Genomic DNA, 17,837 nt, shown 5'->3' on the forward strand with positions numbered 1-17,837 from the left:
ATGATGAATGAACATTATTTTTTGGCACTTTAGTATCAAATATTTATATATTTTTATTTGCATCTTTGATTTTAAGAGTAACACATTTGTCACTAATTTCATTCCAAAAGGTTAACCGTCTATAAAGTATCCACAAATCTTAACCAAAATTTGTGTCATATTCATACAGTTTTATTTCATTCCCATTTAAACAAATACCACAGTCAAAAAAAGAAGAAATAAAACATAATGTGGTCCACAGTAATTGCAGCAAACATTATCCATACCGGACCACACAGAACAGAATGAACATCTGAGAATAAAGAGAGGAAAGCTGGTGTCCTGTATGTGTAAACCTGTTCCATCTCCACATAATGGCAAGGATTTTTTAAAAACATTTAAAAGCCAAAGAAAATCTCTCTGCCCTTGAAACAGTAACTTCATAAGCTCCCTTCATTCAGCGTTCCATTTGGCAACAAATATATTTAATGAAGTCCTTTCATCGCCTCCAGAAGCTCATTTTTATCGACAATAAGGCTTTCAAACAAGGCATTTTAGTGTTAAATGCTTCAAAGTGGCCTTTTTCCCAACTGCATCAAACTCTCATCACCAGAAGGTCAAATCTTCACCTTCCTCGTCCCATCAGGTAGATTTTTACTGCTCCAACAGGTAAAACATGGATTTACAGTCTTTTAGGCTTCGGTGAACGTTTTCCAGCAACATAAACGTGAATCATTTCATCCTGTGAGGATTTTTCCCTCCAGACAGACTCACAAAAACAATCTATGACAAACTGGATTATCCACGAACAAATTCCATCAGTTGAGAAGTGAATTACACTTAGGGTCAGTGCATTCAGAGAGCAACGAGTATTGCTTTATTCCCTGACTCTCTGTCTGAGCTGGTGACTGTGATGCTTATCGAGCTAAAAAGTCAAAGACAAACACGCACAGACTTGCCAAAAAAAAAATCTAACTGAAGCTGGTTTCACTGCCTGGTGGATTCCTATGTTAAATATTATACAAAATGTACAGCTACTTTCAGTGAAAACACAACTTGATGACAGATTTGAGGGTTTACAAAATAATTTTCAAGGTTTTCATGCATTTAGGACTAATGTTGGATACAATTTAATATCATTATCATTTATTAAGTCCTTTCTGCACTTTGTGGCCACTTTATTAGGTCCAATCTAACACAGACTAGACCAGCTGCAATAAAATCTACAGCACATTTAACAGTCAGAGGTGGTAGTAAAATTCTATTCTGTCTTCATCATGTTCTCAAATGTGCAGTGCTGAACATTAGAAACGCTGCTTAATATGATGTACATTTTAAGGTGCATAAAATGTTGATATTAATATGTTGACAAATGTGTTTACATATGTGTCTGAGTTCTACTGAAGATAGAAAATGATGGGGTTTCTGTTTATTAACCTTCCAACAGCAGATTTCACATACTAGTTAACATTTCCTACTGGAAAAACACAGCTGAACTCCGCACCATTATCAGCTTGATGTCTCTGCTGCAAACCGTTTTGGGTTTTGCTGCTCTTGAAAGAAAAAAAAAAGGCACACATGATATCTGTGATAGGCCAGTAGAGCTGACAGAACACTAGAAACATTACTGAGGTGAAGCTGGTCTTGAGTTGTGAGGGACTGAGCCTAACAAAGTGGCTACTGAGCGTATATAGAATTGTTTATCAAGAGAGTAATTCAGTGCATTTTCTGCTTCACTCTCCTGATATCATTCTGTATCAGATCCCTAGAAAGTTTCTCCTGCTGCAACATTTCCTACATCTGGTGAAAGACAAAAGGGGGTTTAACTGCAAAAAGCAACTTGATTGTCACCAGAGTTCATCCATAAAGTTGCCTTTGGCTCAGCGCTGACCAGACATGATTCTTTTCTGGATGTTTTCTGACACTGGAACGGTTTTACATATTGCAAAGAGTCACGGAACAAGAAAGAAATCTGATTATGAACTCACTTCCGGGGACTTTGTTTAGCAACACTGTGAATAAAAACACCAGAAAGTAGCTGCTCTGAGTCACCAAATCAATCAGGACTGAAATCTAACAGATTCAAACTTTAAATGCGAGGTTATTGCTGCTCTCCATCTCCAGAGAACCCACTCTACCTGCTCCTATAGGAGAATCGCTTTTAACCCTGGAAAACCCACCGTTGCAAAAATACATCAGTTCTGCTTTTTACAATTATTATTTATATACACACACACACACACACACACACATATATACACACACATATGTATATATATGTGTGCATATAAATTAGCCAAAAAAATAAGACTAAAAAAATTCTATATATATATATAAAATGAGCAAATAAAACAAAGAAATAAATTTTTTATATATATATGCATAAATATGCGTCTTTGTTTTAAAAATAAAAATGTAAAAAAATACATATTTTTTTAATATATATATTTATATTTATATATTATATATATTTTATTTACATATATATAATTACATTTTTATTTTTATAACAAAAAAATTAAGTTTATATATCTATCTATCTCTCTCTCTCCTCTCTCTCTCTCTCTATATATATATATAATTTATTTTATTTCTTTTGTACATCTATATATATATACATATATGTAATTTATAGTTTTTATTTTTTAATGTAAAAATTATATATATGTGTGTGTGTATGTGTGTGTGTATATATAAAATTTTATTTTATATATATATGTGTGTGTGTGTGTGTACATATATATATATATATATGTTTGTGTGTGTGTGTGTGTATATATATATATATATATATATATATATATATATATATATATACTGACATAATTCTTTTTTGTGTGTGTTTGTTTTATTTATTTATTTATTTATTTATTGCTCATTTTTGGGGGGTCTTACAGGGTTAACTTTGCTGGTGCACCAGATAAGGTGGAGTTCACTGAGAGAAAATCTAATGAAAATATTTTAAATTTAACACGACCTGAACAAATCCGCTGATCTGGCATCAAATAAAGATCACATAAACTGAAACACTGTTAACCAGCTTGAACCTGAACCGTCACATTAAGGCAAATAAATAGAAATGTCTTTAGAAAACAGCCACTGCTCACTAATGCACTGTTCTAAGGCAAATCATTCGCAGCATCCAGCAAAAAAAAAAAGACTATTGCAATGACGGCGATACAGCAAAGGAAGAGGAAGGATGGTGACAGCGTTTTACAGGAAGACAAAAGCAGGCGTCTGTCGTGGCGCCTGGAGAGAGCGGAAACATTCTGGACTCTGGTTCACATTGTTTCTGGAAGCAGGAAATGATCAGACGTACTGCAGAGATCTTTAACTCTCGCTGTGGTTTGGACTCCTTCAGTGCTTCTAACCGAGCTGTGCAGCGACGCTTCGTTAATCTCAGTCAGCACCAAGAGGGAAACAATCCAATTAAAGAAACAACATAATACCTCACGACAGAACACCCTGACATCTGAATAAACCATGAAGGAGAGGAGACGTGGTGAAGAGGAGTGCCTTCTTCCACTCAGTTTGTGTCCACAGCAGCAGGAATCAGGTGAGTCTCCAGCTCTCACACGATGTACTGGTACACGTCTGCCTTGCCGTGGTCGGGGCTCGCAAACGGACTCAACCACGCCACAGAGAACGGGTGTCCAAACACCACCTTCATGTTCATCCACTTGGACTTCTTGGCCCATCTTCTCTCCTCCTTCTTCAGCTGTTCGATACCCTGCAGGGAGGGAAACATGATAAAGAGTGAAAACACCGACTGGATCAGCTACAGGTGTGTGGAAATGTTAATGTGGACCGACAGGGAATAAAAATGAATCGTCTTTAGCGTTCTTTTGTTCTCCTGTGGCAGGTCTGAAGCAGGGTTAGATGACTCACTCATCACTGGAGGCCCCTCAAGCTGAAATAGATGATCTTTGTGGTGAATATTACGACGCTGTGAGTCATCCTGGTGGGCGGTTGGAGTAGAAAAACGCTGTAATCTCAGCCCACCTGGGAGCTGGAAGTGAATTACCTGCTGCTGCTTACATCTGCGCTCTGATTTACTGAACAATAGACTCTGATTTCACGACCGTTAGCCGTCATCATTACGGTTTTATTCTGGGGATCTATGGACGAACTAAAGGAGGCTCCAGTGGAAATAGTTTTACAGTTAAGATACCAAAGTATCCTCCAATAGATAGATGGATGGATGGATGGGTGGATGGATGGATGCTTTATTAATCTCAAGGGAAATTCCAGAATAATGTTATGAATAACTGTTGCATTTTAAGTATTTTGATGGTATTTTATGCATTTTTTAAAGATGCTTTTTTTGTGATGCAACATCCAATAAATGTCCTTGGCTAATCATAAAAAAGGGACACTGGAATTTATGATCTGCATCCATCCATCCATTTTTTTTGTCACCCCTACCCATAAGGCACACTGTACAAATGGGAATTCACAATGTTGGAGGATCTGTGGCTGTTCATGTTCACATATTGTGGGAATGCCCAAAAATTAACCGTTATTGGAAAGAAATACATAAAACCTTAGAAACAATTCTCAATACTTACTGGTATCTACCTTTTGATTTTAGAACCATATATTTAGGATACATTTCTCCGGAAGTCAAAAACAGAAATAGATACTCAGTCTATTACTAGCTGCACGGAAAAAAGCAATAACAAAACGATGGTCGACACAAGAAGAACGGACAATAAATAACTGGACAGACAATAAACATGGCAATTTATAGGATGGAAGACACCTTTGTCAGTCAGAGCAGCACCGTTCTCCACGAAGCTGGAGGTGTCTATTATCTGGCTAAAAGAAACTTTGTCAGGCCGGAAGGTTTCTGAAATGAAAGTCTGGCAGTTGATCCTCCAGAACAATGATGCTGCCGTCACTCACCGTTTCGTCGGTGCAGATGGAGTGGACCTGAGTCCCAAACATGACTGCAGTGAAGATCAGGAAGAGGAGGCCCTCAAAGCAGAGGAGGATGAGGAGGATGACGGTCGCTGGTGGAGAGAAGTTGCTGCACTCTGCAGAGGGAGGAAGACTTTACACTTTACTGGTGCTGCATTATTTTCACGACTGACCACCAGCTCACGTGTTGGGGACTAACTGGGCACAGTCTCTTTACAAACAAATCAATTCTGGACAAAAAAAAAAATCAATGCAATCCCACCATGGCATGATTTTAGATAAGCATCAATTTCTGAGCTTCGATTATTTGAAGTTACTTTCAAATATGTGTCCTGTTTTTTTAAATTTTAAATGGTTTAGCCCCTCCTCCTCTGCACTAGTTTATTCAGCATCGCTCGGCACAATCCATAAAATCCACGAGGATATCTTCCACCAGAGACTGTTCAATACCTTTTCCACACACCACTTGTGGGCAGTCAGCTTCTTCTGTAGAAGACTCAGTGGAACTAATGCCTGATGACTTGAACAACTGCATTTCTGTCAGCAGGTTTAATAAACAAACTGAAGAACCTGCTTAAAGACATTCTGAACTGCAACCACTAATGTCTTTTTAATTTGCATTTATGTGTGAGCGTGTGTTCACCTGTGTGATGTTATGATATTTGTTTTGATGTTGTGATGTTTTCATTGTGACCTGCCAAATGACTGCAGATGGAAAGCTAACTCTGGTGCAATAAATCAAACGGCAACATTTATGTTTAACCCTCGTCTCGTCCTGCGGGTCAAAATTGATCCGTTTTAAAGTTTGAAAATGTGGGAAAGAAATCTGTTTTCACAGTGAAACTTCTGATGTCCACATTTTCAGCATTTTTGGGAAATCTTTGAACATTTTTGGTGGAAAAAAAGAAATGTTCAAAAGGTTTCTTAAGAACATTCACATAAAAATCAACCAAAATCCAGTGACTTTCACTGGATTTTGGTTGATTTTTATGTTAATGTTCTTAAAGAAAATATTAGAAGTTTGACTGATATATATGGAATCACTTTAGATATTTTTAGGATTTTTTTGGAAGATTTTTACTCATTTTTTGAAAATATTTACAAGAATTTTCTTGCCAAATTTGGGGGATTTTTTTTTTTTTTTTTTAAATAAAACTTTTAAGGTAAACTTTTAAGGAATTATTGGAATTTTCTTCCTGAAGGTTTTGCAAACTTTCAGAAATTCAGGGAAATTTTTTGCTGAATTTTTGGATTTTTTTTCAGACAAGGAAACAATATTTTTTTGGTGCCCATGAATGAGGACAACAGGAGGGTTAATGTTGTACATGGTCCCTTTTTAAATAAACTGATTAATAATAATAATTTTTCTTTTGTTTTAATGACATTGTATTTTCAAGGTTTTTTAAATGTTCAATGTACACAACAGTGAACAGTCAACCAAATAGAACAAGGAGAAACGAACAAGTGATCAAATAAAAAACAAAGAAAACAAACCAACTTTTCTAAATGAACTATTTATAATTCATGTTCGGTCTACAGAAGTCTTTAAATTGCTTTCTTTGTCCATCTAGCAGCTCAAACCCCACCATTAAATTTATTAAATATCATGAGCCGGGTTCTGCTCAAGGTTTCTTCCCATTAAAAAGGTGCTTTTCTTGCTACTGTCGCCTTACAGCTGCTCTGGGGGTTCATATAGGTTCTGTAAAGCGTGTAAACACATTATACATAGAGTACCATTATTTATCTGACATACTAGTTTTCAGTCTTTATGGCGTTTTAGTAAATATTTCATTGATCCAAGCAGGTTGATAAAAGGCTGAATTGGTTTGTTGGCAACAAACAGGAAGGTGAGAAAGATTGAAATATTTCCATTCTGCTGAAGTGGTGACTAAACGGCAGAAAACAGAACTAAAACCGTCTCCCTCTTCTAACACTTCTATGTGTTGGAGTGCAATAATGTAAATATTTTTTTTCCTTTTCAGCACAAAATGTGTGTTTATTCCCCGTAAGGTGTGTGAATAACATGTCTTAAAAGAGTTCCTTTTAACTCATTTATTTCTTTTTGTTTCTACGGATTGCTTGAGTTTTTGGGACAACAAAAAGCGTCCAAACTTCAGTCCTGTTGACTGTAATAAATGAGTTATTATTGACTACAGTAAATAATAATACGTACTCGTCCAGTCTTCTTCAAAGCAGAAAACAAAATGGAAGGCCACCATGAGTAACGCATGGAAGGATATTAGTGCAATGTACATCTGAAAACAAACAAGAAGAAGAAATGATTAGTTCATTATTATAACCATTATATACAAATATGCCCTTATTTTGAAAAGTCATTCATATTATTCATGGAGCTGTAGTCAAACAACGTTTACGTACGTTACATCTAGAATAACTATAACATCCACAGTGTATTCCTATTGCAAGCCTAAATTAATTACACATGACAAAAGCTAATATCTGCAGCAAATTAAATCATTTTAAGCTCATTATTATGTGCTAACATGGTCACAAAAGACACAAAGTGCAGACACACCAACGACACAATAAGTCAGATCCAGCAGTCTCCATTAGGTTGGATGAAGCTCAAAGATGGACCAATGAGAGTAAGGAATTAACCAATTATCAGCCAGGCTACTCATTAGATCCAATATTTAGCATTTTCTGACTTTTATTCACACAATACTTGATTAGAATGTCTTGATTAAAGAGTAATTGACAATAAACACTGAAAAACAAACGTCAATAAGCTCTCTGTTACATATGGGTAAACAATAAATAAAGACATTTCAATGCAGTATCATATCAGATCCAATAAACGATTACCATTTTCCTTAATTATTAATAATCAGTAGCTGGCCTGAAGGAAAAAACAAAAACTAAACTAAACAAAACAGACATATTGTTGGACCCTAAATAAGAATTTGGTGAAATGAAAGCATTCTGACAAACTAATAAACCAGTAAACCTGGAGACTACTGTAGAAAGATGACACACTATGGTAACACAGCAGTAAATATATAACCAGACAATGAGATACTTCTGAGGTGGATTATAATGTTAGTTTTCTGCAGTTAAAGACTCACTGTGAAGAGCACAAAGTACTTCTGGTTGTTCTCTCCAACGCAGTTGTTCACCCAGGGACAGTGGTGGTCCATCTTTTTGATGCAGCGTTTGCACACACTGTGGATAAAGACGAGATAAAGGAAGAAAAACATTACAGAGGCAAACTGTACCGCACCAATCTGATTGTACTGTATATTTAACTACTGTCAGAGTAAATCAGAATGCATATAATCGCATGAACTCTATCAGTCTACATCAGGGGTGTCCAACATGCGGCCCACGGGCCAAAACCGGCCCTCCATCGAGGCTGCAGGAGAGGTCATTTTTCTGACAAAACTAAAGCTGTTCGACACTCAAGTAGAAACTCACAACTCTTACTTCACCATACAGCAGAGCAGAAAGACTCTAAATCGACCCGTGAGCTCCGTTTACACACTTTCTAAGGGAAACCTTTATTTAACCCTCCTGTTGTCCTCATGTACAGCACCAAAAAATATTGTTCCTTTCTCTGAAAAAAATCCCAAAAATCAGCAAAAACAAATTCCCCAAATTTATAAAAATTTGCAAAACCTTCAGGAAGAAAATTCCAAAAATTCCTTAAAAGTTTCCCTTTAAAGTTTTTTTTTTAAAATCATCAAATTTGGCAAGAAATAAAAAAAAATAAAAAATTGTAAATATTTTCAAAAAATGAATAAAAATCTTCCAAAAAATCCTCAAAATATCTAAAGTGATTTCATATTTATCAGTAAAACTTCTAATATTTCCTTTAAGAACATTCAGAAAAAAAATCAACCAAAATCCAGCGAAAATCTCTGGGTTTTGGTTGATTTTTGTCTGAATGTTCTTCAAGAAACATTTTTTTTATATTTCTTTTTTACACCAAAAAAATGTTCAAAAATTTCCCAAAAATGTTGAAGATGTGGAAGTTTTCACTGTGAAAATATATACGTTTTCAAACTTCAAAACGGGTCAATTTTGACCTGCAGGATGTTAAACAGCTTCCATTCTGTGTGTAATTCATTGGAGATAAATGTCACTGCAGTGTATCGTCTAAAACTACCCACAACAATGACTCAGAATATTCAGCGAAACAAATAATTTCATTCAGACTGAATCCCACGTTGCCTGTGAGAAAGAGTGACTCACTGCCTTTACAATTCAATTACTCCGTGGTGTTTTTGCTCTTTTCAAGCCTCGACATCCCAGGGAAACCACTGAGCAGACACACAGGGAACTCCTTATTATCGAGCTGCAGCGTCTGCAGGGAAAACTTACACAGCTACTCTAAAAAACAAAAAACAAAAAAGCACACAGTGAGGAGGCAGGAGAGGAGTTCCCTGTGGGAGAGACGCATCAGGATTTTCCTCCAGAAGCAGCAAACTTTAGCATCTTAAAACCTGCAGCGTCTGCAGACAGACCTGGACTACTTTCCTGTAAGGTTCTCATCCACACGGAGCGCCGTACCTGCAGTGGTGAGCTCTGTCGGGTTTGATGCTGCAGCATTTGGGACATTTATAAACCACCTGTCCCGGTTTGAGCTGCAGACTCTCGATGAATTCTTTGGTAGCGTTCCCTTTAGGCACAGCTCCCTGGGAGAGGAGAGAGAAAAAAAACAGCGTGTTGACAAAGAATTCAGCTGCACTTTCTGTCACCGCAGATGCTCTAAAGCAGGGGTGTCAAACATGAGGCCCGCAGGCCAAAAGCGGTCCTCCAGAGGGTCCAATCCGGCCATCAAAGAGTAAAAACTGCAGATTATAAATTAGTAAAACTATAAATTTAAAATAATTTCTAGACCATGACAAGTTTAGATCATAAAGTAAAACATTAGATTGTTCATTGTTTTTTTGTGTCTCGTTTTTGGAATATTTTGTTTTGTTTTTGTTGTGTTTTGTCTGACTTTTGCCGTTTGTCTCATGTTTTTGTTGTTTTCTCATTTTTGTCGTTTTGTGTTTCCTTTTTGTCTTGCTTGTGTTTTTTGTCTAATTTTCATCATTTTGTTTTGCTTTATTCATTGTTTTCTGTGTCGTTTTTGTCATATTTTGTCTTGTTCTTGTTTTTTTTTGTCTGACTTCTCATTTGTCTCATGTTTTTGTTGTGTTGTGTTGTTTTTTGTCTGACTTTTGTCGTTTTGATCATAAAGTAAAATGCTACATCATTCAGTTCCAGATAGCTGTGACTAAATGTTGTGTTCCTTTGTAGACACTTTGTGATCTGGAAGTTGTAATGTGGAAATGATAAACTGAGGTATAATGTCGTTGAAATTTTATTTATTTTTCTCAAGAAATTTCAGTTTGTTCATAATGTTTTGTAAAAAGATAATTCCTGAAATGTGAACATTTTCAGAATGTACTTTTTTGCTCTAAAACAAAAGAAAGTTTTGATTTGTTGTTTTTATTAATTATTATGCTGTGATTTTACTGGTCCGGATCACTGGAGATCAAACTGGGTTGAATGCGGCCCCTGAACTAAGATGAGTTTAACTCCCCTGGTATAGACTGACCCCTGTAGGACTCAGGTTTTCCCTCCACAGTAACCACAGTGGTCTGATAAGAGTGTGACTGACCGGGTCCGTGCACATCGCCTTGGCGTGAGAGGCGAGCGCGAGGAAGGCGAGGCCGTTGAACAGCACCCCGTTGATGAGGCTGTAGGCCACGTTCTTGGCGGGCAGCAGCATGACGAACACCACCACGAACTCGGCGTAGAAGACCAGCAGCCAGGTGATGATGCCGCACACGATGCCGCAGCTGTCGCGGATGAACCACATGGTGTCGGAGCCGGTGCGGGGCGGAGGGGGGGCGCAGTGCTCGGGCTTCAGGTAGCCGGCTTGCCGCTCGATGTCCCTGGTGCGGTGCGCCGGGCTCTTCATCCTACAGCGCCCGTGGCTCCAAACACATGCTGAGAGAGGTGACCAGAGACAGATGGAGAGCAGGATGGGGGGCAGCGATGGGACGGAAATGAAGCAGGAGAAAGGAATTAGACACTTAGGAAAGTCATTGAGGGAATGTATACTGCTATTCTGACTAAAAGTACAATTATACACAACTCATCATGTCATATGTGTATATATCTATATGTAACTTCATCATGTGTACATATCTATGCATAAATTCATCATATATGTACATATCTATATGTAAATTAATAATCTTATGTGTACATATCCATATCTAAATTCATCATCTTATGTGTGTATATCTATATGTAAATTCATCATATATGTACATACATATATAATTTTATCACGTCGTATGTTTATATGTTCATATGTAAATTCATCATGTCATATATGTACATATCCACATGCCTCATCTGTAGATATGACAGCTGTACACGGTGTTTATTCTACTTTTATGTTAAGACTTACTGCACTTTTATATTTCCTGTCCTGCTTCCTCCATGCCTTCCAAGTTTATGTTACCTTGGTGTGCAGATATTTTCAAATTGTTTCCTCCATTTGTTTGGTCAACAAAATGTGAGCAAATTGTGAAAAACAGCCTCCACAATGTCCCAGAATCATGATCCAAATCCAAAAGATAGAACTACTACAGCTGAATAAATGACTTTTCCAGATGAATTTTCACTAATTATTTCATTGACGAACCATTTCAGCTCCACTTTAAAGTCAGATCTCCGTTACTCTGGTGTCATAGTGTATGAGGGCTGTCCCACAGCGATGAAGAGTAAACAGACTAATAGGAGCAACTACATGATCCTCAAGGAACAGAAAGAAAGACAGGGGCTAATAAGAAGCGGTGAATCAGCAAAGAAGGTTGGAAAATACTCAGGAGGCGGCACTAGTTGCAGGAGGAACAAACACTGACTGAAAAATCCTTCCAGATTCCCTTCAAAGCAAAGAGAAGAAGCTGCTGTTGGGTTTAGAAACAAACAATGCTTCAAAAAAAACTGCCTACACAAACCGGGTTTAAGTATTCTGCTCTGTCTGGAGTCGAGGCTCATGAATACACGATGGAGCAGGTCTGGACTAAAAGATGATGTGACTTCAAAAGGGGCTAAAATGTCAGAAAACCAAAAATAGGCCTCAGCATTGAATTTAGATAACGGACTGGAATAAAAGTGGCTTATTCCCAGAGGAGGGTCGGACCTCGGTGCTCTTCTCTCCACTGAAACCTCGGCTTAAATGGAATCTAAACCAAACCGTTCCTGAGGATCCAATCTATCCATTGCCTAATCTCACTTCTACGTCTGTATTAATTAGGGCCTGGCCAATGATCTGGGCTGTGGAGCTTCCTTCCCCCAGGACAGGAATTTAATCAGGATGAAAATAATACAACGCTGCAAAATGAATCAAAGTCATCTGTGGATTGAAACACCTCAGGGCCCAAAACAGCACAAGTCCAGATCATTTACTGACCACCAGCTCACAACACATTTAACCCTCGTGTCGTCCTGTGGGTCAAAATGGACTCGGTTTAAAATTTGAAAATGTGGAAAAATATATATATTTTCACAGTGAAACTTATGATGTCCACATTTTCAACATTTAGATTAGATGTTGGAAATCCCTTCACTTCTCCTCTAGAATAATCATCAGGTCAAAATTTTGATTTTGATTTACGGACAAATACATGCAAAACTAATCACACCCATCACAGGTTTTCTGTGGGTCAGACAAGGAAGAATCTGAGGTGCCAATGAAATCACAATGTCAGGGACAACCTCCTTAAACAGCATTTAACTTTTGACAGTTTGGTCAATATTTGTGCAATACTTCTGTCACTGAAATAGGAAATGCTCTTTTAAGAGGCATTTTGCATTGAATTATTTGCACAAAGTTACTTTTTTAATGTTGAATACTATCTTTTTAATTCTTCACCTTATGGTTGTTGTCTTTGTACTGTGTTTTTAGTGCCAAATAGCAAACGCTATGATGCTAACTAAGGATGTGCACAATTAACTGAAGATTAACACTGCTACCACTGCTAATTGGGAGCAAAAATAATAGCCATTTCAATTAATAAATTATACTCCATTCATGCACATTAAGAGCATAGTGAACTGTTGCATTTAACACTGCAGCTCCTCTCTTCATGCACTGCTGACGTTGTAAACCAGCAAGGTAGAAAGTGTAACACATTTCATAAAACAAGTGCAATTCTGCAGAATTTTGATTTAGAAGTGATAATAAGGCTGTATGTAGTGTGTATCAGGAGAACTGGAGCTATGATTAGTCACGTAAGAAAAGTTGGCCGCAGGTGCATCGCTGCTGAGGTTAACCACTCGCTAAACCAATGCTACGCTGTTTACCCACAGATGCTGTGACACTGAAGATAGAACGCAGCTCATCATGTCAAAGTGTCACACGTTTCAGAAGCATTTAGTTATTTAAGAGTGTGATGAATGGTGTCAAATGGATCTTTAACCCTCCAGTTGTCCTCATGTATGGGCACCAAAAAATATTGTTTCCTCGTCTGAAAAAAATCCAAAAATTCAGCCCAAAAATTCCCCAAATTTCTGAAAAGTTGCAACACCATCAGGAAAAAAATTCCAATAATACCTTCAAAGTTTGCCTTAAAAGTTTTATTTTTAAAAAAAATCCCCCAAATTTGGCAAGAAAATCTTTGGAAATATTTTTAGAAAATGAGTAAAAATCTTCCAAAAAAATCCTAAAAATATCTAAAGTGATTCCATTTATATCAATAAAACTTCTAATAGTGTCTTGCTGTATCTTGCTGTCATCGCTGCCGTGGGCGACGCATCTAAACAAGGTTATTTCCTCGAACATTTCAAGATTGAGTTAAACAGCTTGTTAAACGAGTTTAGTTTCTGTTCATCACTTCATATCTGACTCAGCAGGTGGGAGCAACTCGTTTCCAGTAAAACTTGTTTGAGTGTAGGGGTCGGGGGGTACAGGGAACTTGATAAAGGATGTTAAGAGCTATTTTAAACTCTGGTGAGTTTCTACTGAAATACGGATACATTCAGAGAAGAGAGAAACCCACAATGAAAAGTCATGAAAGCCCTCAAGTGAAACTAACTGCAGAGTTCATTAATGACTAAAGCGATGGTTTGTTTGTAGTGGGCTGTAGAATGACTCTATAGAGTCTCCCAGTGAATGAGTGGCCTGAACACGCGAAAACAAGCCTTTCTCTGAGTGAGTCGGCCCAAAGAAAAGAGATAAGACCCACCTCTGCAGCACTGTGAGATTAGATACAGCCTCAGCATTGTATTCTGCAGCACATTCAGATAGTCAATCAATGATTTATGGGTTTGTTTGACACCCTGCTGCTCCAATGAACCTCAAAGTAAGTGACAGCGCTGAGGGACGGAGGGAACTAATGTGGGCAGACAGAATGAGATGGCGGACGGAGCTGACGTCCTGTTAGCGATTTCACTTCACCGATAAACTCAAAAAAACAAACCTAAACCTGTCAGATCATCTCATCCTGTTTAGGTATTACAGTACATTTAGCAAAAAAAGGCGATTTCACGTGAGACAACTATAATCTTTAAGCGATTATACAACTTCATTTGGTTGTTTACATAAATAATTAATCACATATTCCCACCGTATTCAGGTAGAGTGACACATTTAGCGAGATTCTGATCAAGTCAGAGACCCATGAGAAATGAAACCTTATAAAAACAGTGACAGGTGAGCAGTTATTATTACCCAACATACAGACCAAAACACTGCAGAGTTGAAATAAATAACAGGCACCATGTCTGGTTAAATAAGTTCAATGTAAAATATAAGAAAATGTGGTACTAAACATATTTAGTGTCACCTTTAAGTTAAACAAGCAGTGGATAAAGATTTAGTAGCTGATACGAGTCGATAGATAGATAGATAGATAGATAGATAGATAGATAGATAGATAGATAGATAGATAGATAGATAGATAGATAGATAGATAGATAGATAGATAGATAGATAGATAGATATTTTATTAATTCCCAGGGAAATTCAAACATGAAATGAAATCATCTTTAGCTGTAGCCCTGGAACGGAAAATTAGTTTCACTTGATTTGCTCAAAGCAATCCTGATTTTATGAAATGAATGAAAGGCTGTTTTCATCATCTGATCTGTTTCTCAGTTAAGCCAGAAATGTAAAAAAATGCATGTTTTCACAGATTGTAAAGTGTTGTTTTCAATTTAGTCATCAAAAACCTCCATTTTACTGATCATATATGGGTCAATATGTAATTGGAGGAACATGGAGGTGGATTGCTGATGTTCTGGATGTGTGAGCTACAAAGGCACAGGAAACTTGGCCAGATTTGATTGCAAGATGAATACAACACGTTATCGGGTCATACTGGAGGAAAATTTGCGCTCATCAGCTCGGCAGCTGCGCATGGGACGAACTTGGATGTTCCAACATGACAACGATCCAAAGCACAAGGCCAAGTCTACCTGTCATTGGCTACAGCAGAATAAAGTGAAGGTTCTGGAGTGGTTATCTCAGTCTCCTGACTGATTGAGCCACTCTGGGGAGATCTCAGACGTCCAGCCCAGGAATTTACAGGAACTTGAGGATTTTTTCCAAGAAGAATGGGCAGCTTTACCATCTTTGAAAATAAAGAGCCTCATCAAAAGACTTCAAGCTGTCATTGATGTTAAAGTACGAAGTACTGGAGTATGTAAACTTTTGATCAGGGTCATTTGGGTAGTTTCTGTTTTCATTATGATTTAATAAGAGTATCTCTTATCATTCATATTCTCTGGAAAATGGCCAAGAAATCACAAATTCTACTAGGATATGTAAACTTATGAGCACAACCGTGAGTGCCAAAATTAACTCAAAATAGTAGGTGGTTTACATTCTGTGTAAGTAATCTTAACATCCTTTTAAAGAACAATTAGTTATACACTGCTTTGGTGTGAATTGCTGCTGACAATTATTTTCATTATTAGACTGTAAAATACACCATATGACTTCCCCATGCTTAAATTGGTGCCTTGAAACATTTAGTTTTGTGCAGCAAAGTCAAGTTTGTCATTGTAGGAGACAAAAGAAACTAGAAAATCTGCACATTTAGGGACATTTAAGCATTCAAATTAACTTAAAATAGTTGCTGGTTCATGCTTTTTTCTAAATGATTAATCAACAATATAAACTGTAAAACTCACTGTATAACTTTCCAAAATTTTAATTAATGGCTTAAAATAGTTTGTTTTGTGAAGCAAATACGCTAACATCAACAGATATTAAGGTTTATGCCTGCAGACGACACAGGAAACTAGAAAATCTGCACATTTAGGGATATTTCGGAACTAAAATGACTCAATTACCCAGTTGTAAGTGGTTAGTGTTTCGTCTTGTCATGTTTTATTTATTGTTTTAATGTTTTCATTCATTGTTTATTGTACAGCACTTTGTTTCAGCGGCTGCTGTTTAAAGCGCTTTATAAATAAAGTTGAGTTGACTGAGTCTAAATGCATCAACATATTGATTAACGTGATAAGTAATGATTAATAAACTAAAATGTGTTCATCTGTAGTGTTAAAGAGCAGGATAGAGAACCAGTTTATCTGTTTTCCAGCTGATTTGACCTCCTGTGTGAATGAAAGTGTCCTGTGATGACCAGCAGAGCCTGTCTAGTTGATATGATCCTGTGTGATATATTTAATTAACTTCCAGAAAGCGTAAATGCAGTAAACTGGACCAGGAAGTTACTGGATTCTGGATGTTCAGGTAAAACGTTGACAGTAAAACTTCCAGTGGATTACTGAGCTTACCTCACGCTCTCCCGCTTCTCTCGAATGAAGTTTCTTGAAGTCTTTTCGTAGTTTGAAGCCTCGGGAGTTCAAATCCGCCAAACCGAGAGAACCCCGGTCCGCCCCGCCGCCGCTGCTAGCTCAATCCCGGCTAACCTCTCTGCTCTCCGGTCAGAGGCTCTCCGCGGCTCCCCTCTCACCACCGCCGCCGCTTCGTTTTTTGTTTTTTTGTTTTTTTCGACGAGGTGTTAACTCGGGTGTTAAAGGAAAGTGTATCCGGGAGGCCAAGCCCTGAACCAGGCCGCTGCTGCCGTTCCGCCTCCGTGCTTCCTCCGCCGTGAGACCCAGAGAGCTCTGCGGGCTGCAGGGTAACAAAACGCGGATCCAACCAGGAAGTGGCTCCGCTAGTCGATGAGAGTGTTTGGTCCTGAGCGGAGTCTGTCATGTGAAGCGGTTCACCAATCAGACCGAGATCTGAGCCCAAATCCCGCCCACTCTGCTCTCGCTTTACTGCTTCTGAATCTGACTTTGGTCCTACTTTTAGAAAGCTGGAACATGGTGCTAAATAATGTTTTAACTTTTTTTTTTGTTATTTTGGTTCTGTTGATGGGAATCTCTGAATTAATTGTTAATTAATTATTCTTAATTTTTAAAACATCGTAAGCTCCTGATTTTAATGTTAAAGTTAATCTGGTTCATTTATATTATAGATATTATTGCAGGGTTTAGCCTTAATATTACAGTTAGTCGGGTTAAGCACATTTCTTGTTATTTTTTTATAATGTTATTTATTTGTCTTTGTATTTCAACTTTTATTAGCCTTTTCTTTTATGGATTCAATTTTTGATTAATGTTGCTTTATATTGCCACATTATTCATACTTTATTTTAGTTTTAAGCACATTTCTTCTTATTTTTTAGATAATTTTATTTATTTGTCTTTATATTTCTACTTTTATTACCCTTATATTTTATGGATTCATTATTTGATTTATATTTCTTTATATTAAATTCTTTATATTGCAGTATTCATTGTTTTATTTTACTTATTAGCACATTTCTTATTATTTTTTAAGTATTTTATTTATTTGTATATTTCTACTTTAAATAGCCTTTTATTTTATGGAATAATTTTTGATTAATATTTCCTTATATAACATTATTTATATTACTTTTTTATTTATAAGCACA

At 37.1% G+C, this 17,837-nt stretch overlaps 1 protein-coding gene across 1 annotated transcript; it reads right to left on the reverse strand.

The window, feature by feature from the left end:
• Nucleotides 1-35: 35 nt before the first annotated feature.
• Nucleotides 36-17,613, reverse strand: zdhhc3b (zinc finger DHHC-type palmitoyltransferase 3b). The gene is made up of 7 exons (XM_023295822.3): nucleotides 16,669-17,613; nucleotides 10,529-10,860; nucleotides 9,430-9,554; nucleotides 7,986-8,082; nucleotides 7,073-7,154; nucleotides 4,885-5,015; nucleotides 36-3,709 (listed from the first exon to the last, which is right to left on the reverse strand). The coding sequence occupies exons 2-7, from the start codon at nucleotides 10,829-10,831 to the stop codon at nucleotides 3,551-3,553; spliced, it is 897 nt and encodes a 298-aa protein (XP_023151590.1). The 5' UTR covers nucleotides 10,832-10,860; nucleotides 16,669-17,613; the 3' UTR covers nucleotides 36-3,550.
• Nucleotides 17,614-17,837: the final 224 nt, after the last annotated feature.

Source organism: Amphiprion ocellaris, chromosome 15 (genome assembly GCF_022539595.1).
Source record: "Amphiprion ocellaris isolate individual 3 ecotype Okinawa chromosome 15, ASM2253959v1, whole genome shotgun sequence".
Classification (NCBI taxonomy): domain Eukaryota; kingdom Metazoa; phylum Chordata; class Actinopteri; family Pomacentridae; genus Amphiprion; species Amphiprion ocellaris.

Excerpts from the sequence above, each read along its gene's own strand:
- zdhhc3b (XM_023295822.3), bottom strand. The coding sequence starts at position 10,831 with ATGAAGAGCCCGGCGCACCGCACCAGGGACATCGAGCGGCAAGCCGGC. Across the intron at positions 5,016-7,072 it reads CTTTGAAGAAGACTGGACGA|AGTGCAGCAACTTCTCTCCA; the intron begins GTACGTATTATT and ends CTCCCTCTGCAG. Across the intron at positions 3,710-4,884 it reads CCATCTGCACCGACGAAACG|GGTATCGAACAGCTGAAGAA; the intron begins GTGAGTGACGGC and ends CCCTCCCTGCAG.